At 37.8% G+C, this 4,942-nt stretch overlaps 1 protein-coding gene across 1 annotated transcript; it reads right to left on the reverse strand.

Moving 5' to 3' along the window:
* Positions 1 to 303: 303 nt before the first annotated feature.
* On the reverse strand, positions 304 to 821 carry LOC113925325 (40S ribosomal protein S12-like). The gene has a single exon (XM_035726229.1). The coding sequence runs from the start codon at positions 742 to 744 to the stop codon at positions 346 to 348; it is 399 nt and encodes a 132-aa protein (XP_035582122.1). The 5' UTR covers positions 745 to 821; the 3' UTR covers positions 304 to 345.
* Between the last annotated feature and the right edge of the window lie 4,121 nt (positions 822 to 4,942).

The following is a 4,942-nucleotide window of genomic DNA, read 5'->3' on the forward strand; positions in this document are numbered from 1 at the left end:
TCATTGGACTTGATATAGTGTTTTTTATTTGTTATATTAATATGATATATTAATGTTATTCTAAGCAAAGAAAATTAAAATTTATAATTATTAAATAAATGTTACCATTCATCTTTATATTGTGTCATGCCAATTTTAAATGCAAAAGTAAGAGAATTTAACTCACAGGTGGTATCTCCTCACAGATGGCATCATGAATATTGCACAATTTTTTATTTCAGAGCTTGTATATACATATATCTTTAACTCATAGCAGAAGCATTGTACAAAATTGATTCAACTGTTTTTCTCAGCTGCTTTTTTTACCTTTTTTTTTTTTGTGGAACAAGAACCAAGTTTATTTGTTCATTTCTTGCACTTGAAGTATTCCTCGATGACATCCTTTGCCTGAGACTCTTTGCCGTAGTCCTTAACCACCACACAACTGCAACCAACCACTTTACAGGGTTTTCCCTCTCTCTCAGTTTTACAGAGGCCTACCCATTCCCCTAGTTTCTTGTTGTCATCAACCTTGATTAGGTTGATTTGGTGTTCAGCACAAAGGGACTCCAGCAGCTTGACATACATAGGCTCATCACAGTTGGATGCAAGCACACAAAGATGGGCCTGGCTATTGTCTAAGGCTTTGGCAGCTTCGCGAATTCCACGTGCTAAGCCATCGTGGATGAGGGCGGTCTTCAGCACCTCTTGTAAAGCAGTATTAACGTCCACTACACCTCCAGCAGCAATGCCTTCCTCGGCCATGGCGGTGGATTACGAGTGTAGCCGAATCTTGACTGCACGCGACCTTCCGCCTCTGCACGACTCGGCGGCGGCAGGGAAAGAGCTGTTTTTTTTTACTTCTTGATAGGCACACATTCTATAAACATTCCCTACCTTGAGCTTAACTTATAAGTAAGGAAGGACTAAATGAAGATGAACATGGGTTAGTTACCCTATTTTTCTCTTTTTTCTATCTCATGATTCTCAGTGTAGGTGGTTAGCTAATACTGGGAAGATACATGAGCAAGAAAGGTTATGGATAGGGCTCTTTGATTATTCATGCTTCTTAAAACATCACTGCTTCCTTTCAATGTTTGAAGCAAGTTCTGGTTCTCAATAGAAGGTGTGCCATCTCAGCTGGCAGTGTGTCTGCTTACTAGACATGCTTCCCTTGTACTCACTTTGAGTCATACTGAACCTCTACTACACACTGTAGGTCTACCAGAATTCTGTGGTTATGGGGCCCTGTAAGTGCTACATGCAAATGAGGTGGCAATGAATGATGGAAATATTGTATGTATTTCCTCTGCTCACCCATGTGCTCCACTGTGCCACTGAATTTCACTTACAAAACACAAGTTAATAGATAAAATTATTTAAAAATTTGAGATTGCATCAGTAGGGCATTAAACCAAGTACAGGGCCCTTTGGATAACAGGGCTCTATGCGATTCCACAGGTCACAAACCCATGAATCTGGCCTTCCAGGCAGATCAAGAACTTGTGTGAAGGCCTGAAAGCAGAAATGAACTTGTCACTTTTTAAATGAGAAAGCAGGCCATTGAAGCTTGGTGGGTGGAGAATGGAGGAGATGAGGTCAATGAGGAAGGAACTAACAGATGACATAGGGCTTTGTTTGCCAGGCTAAGGAGTCTGATGTTTACTCTGATTTTGATTGGAAGCCATTGGAATATTGTAAACTAGGAACATCATGATCTGATTTACATTTTTAAAAGATCACTCTCCTTTGGAATATGAAGTAGTCCCAGAGAGGTAGTGATTTGAACTATGGTGGAAAGAGTATAGATGGAGAGATGTGCAAAATTTAGGATATGTTTTAGAATTTGAGTGAACTTGGCTTCTCTTGGGTTAGGTGTATGGTATGAGGGGAAAGAGCAAGAAGAGATAATTAAGGTGTTTTGTTTTTTTTCCTTGTTCAATGAGGTGAGGAAGACTAGTGGTAGAACAGGTTTGATGGATATAGGAAATTTGGCCAAGGTGAGTCTGAGTTGCCTGCTAAAACTCCAAGTGATTTTGCCAAATTGGCTATTTAATGTAAGGCCTAACAGTTGGTGAATAAATAAATATAACTTAAAGTAACATATAGAGCAAACTTAGAGAATTATAGGTTATTTGCCATTTTTCTCTGTATGAGAGGTGACTGGCTTTTCTACAAATGGTCAGTTTCAGTGCACAAGCTAACAAGGTCACAAATAAAATCTTCCTTTTCTTTGCTCCTCTTAATAATGGGTTACTGTACATACCGAGGAAGATGCGTAAGTTCATCCATTAGAGAAGAAACAAAATCTTATTAGCAGCAAGTCGCATAGATTCTGGGGTTTGTGAAGGTGGTATAAAATTTTGTTTCAGTAATTACTAGCAGCTCACATATTACTCCAACAGAAATAGCCTCAGATGAGGTTCCAGAGGTCCTTTACTTTTGTTAGTCTTCTCTGTACTTTTATTTCTCTGCTTTTTGGATTTCAATTAAATGGTCAAAATCAATGGGTTAAAGCTGACCCTGTGAGGTCACAACCAGAAGACTAGTATCTTGACTCCATCTTTAGCCACTTGTGTTGCGGTTACTCATGCTTACTGAGAGTTTGCTTGGGCTGTTTGGGATTTGCAGGAGTGACATTAGAACAGTAACGCACCATTGTCTCACTGATATCCATCACTTCTCATCCCATAGCATCTATGAACTCTTATATGAAAAATCACTTTCCTACAACAGATGAAGATGTGAAAGGAGAAAGGGTGATGGGAGAGAGCATCCTATTATGCCTCATAGCTACCATGAGAGCATCCATCAAATGTTAGCCGTTTCTACACTTTGTTTTTAAACCTTAAATACATATGCAGGATAAATGGTGTATTTCCTCATTTTGCAGATCATATCGCTGGTAAATTTCATCTTAGGGAATCAAATTCATACTGTCAAGTGACAAAATCTGTGGTCTTTCCATTATACAACACTGTCTCTGTAAAAAAAAAAAAAACAAAAAACTCTGCCATGTGAAATTTTCCCTTTTACATACCAAATATCCATCTGCTTTTGTGTTCTAACTGGGCTCCCTAGAATGTTACTTTTATAGACTAATTCAATATCTAATTTTACAAATGAGAAAACCAAAGCACAGAGGGATTTGCAGACCTATCCAATGCCACATAATAAACACATTTAATGATAGTAGCTTAATAGTGTTAGATATTAATTATTTAATAAGATTTACAATTTGTCCTGGTTAATCAGCAATAGATGTAAGAAGGGATTAAAAGTTAAACTTCACTTTTCCCCAAACCTCTATATAAAATACAAGTTTTTATTTTGCATCGTTTAAATGAATCGTGGTGGATAAATGCAATCAGAGATAGGACTAGATTGTAGTGTGTCTTCTACTTAGCCTAATTCTATATCTACTTGTCCTTATTATTTATGAAAATTGGTTCAAGTGTAATCTCACTATTGTTCTCAAATGGAAGCAAATATCAGAAATTATATACCCAACATGCAAATGGCATTTTCTTTCTGAACATGAAACAAGGAAAGGATACCACAGAACTTTCCTGTAACACAAATTAAATTGACATGATTTACTTGGGACTATAGCAGAATCCACAAGGATTTGGATATTTTTTAATATCTGCAATTAGATAAACTGTTAGTCACTGTGTGAATGAGGCTAGGAAAGAGGGTTTTTCAGATATTGTACAGCATGAAATAAAACTAGAATTCACTTCATTAAGGAAAGAGATTAAAAAAAAAATCACATCTTGCTTTTTTTTTTTTTTTTTAGTGTCTCCAAAGATTTCTGAGACCTAGATAAGCTGTTAACAGTGTTTCAAAGTTTCGTAATATTTAGGTGTTAACTCTACAGGATGGGAACTACTTGGTTAGAAAAATAGGAAGAGTAGGCAATATTTTGCAGCACTGTGGAATTCATCAGGACCAAAGTGGCCGAATGCAGCTAAGCATAACATAGTTTTAGTGGCTTATGTAAAATATGCTAATTTGTCCAGATCTTAATTGGAAAAGTCTATTCTTCTATGAGAGAAATTATACTGTTCAAGGCAGAATGCAAGAGGTAGATAGAACATCAAGTAATGATGCCTATTCTAGATGCCAAGGGAACTGTGTAAAGACCGAAGGGTAAGTAAAAAATTGGAAGAGAAACATGTGCTCATACTGTACTCTTCAGTGAATAAAGGTTATATGTCTCCGTAAGGAGAGACATGTATGAAGTATTTAAAGCTGAAAGTCTTTAAATAAGCAATTTGCCAACAAATATATCTCAAGAATCTGTGTGCTTACAACTGTGATTGGTCCCCTGAGAAATACAATGGCCTATGCATGCTTCCTGCCTTCAAGGAGTGCCCAGGGAAGTCACAAGTAGAAGATGCTGCAACAGTGAACCATAAAAGGTACAGCCAACATAAACAATAATATCTTCCCCCCCGCCAAAAAAATATATTTTCCCACTAAAGCCAAATGTGCTTCACAGAGCCATTTTGTATTCATCTTTATAATGTTTAAATATGATAACTGTTTTGGAAAATCCTTTGATGACTATCCAGAGCACTTTGTGTGGATGTGGTAGCTGTGTGATTGGGGCAAATACTCCTTCTCTCTGTGCTTTGCACATGTAAAATGGGGATAAATAACAGAACTTTCTTGTACTATTGTGAGATTGAAAACAAAATGTACAAGGGGCGCTTGGGTGGCTCAGTCGTAAAGCGTCTGCCTTCGGCTCAGGTCATGGTCCCAGGGTCCTGGGATCGAGCCCCGCATCGGGCTCCCTGCTCCATGGGAAGCCTGCTTCTCCCTCTCCCACTCCCCCAGCTTGTGTTCCCTCTCTTGCTGTGTCTCTCTCTGTCAAATAAATAAATAAAATCTTGGGGAAAAAAAAGAAAAAATAATGTACAGAAAGTGCTTAGTCTGATCAGAAGTCCTCTCACTCGGT

Source organism: Zalophus californianus, chromosome 2 (genome assembly GCF_009762305.2).
Source record: "Zalophus californianus isolate mZalCal1 chromosome 2, mZalCal1.pri.v2, whole genome shotgun sequence".
Classification (NCBI taxonomy): Eukaryota; Metazoa; Chordata; class Mammalia; order Carnivora; family Otariidae; genus Zalophus; species Zalophus californianus.

What these genes read in the sequence shown, in the direction of transcription:
- LOC113925325 (XM_035726229.1), bottom strand. Translation starts at nt 744, where the DNA reads ATGGCCGAGGAAGGCATTGCTGCTGGAGGTGTAGTGGACGTTAATACT.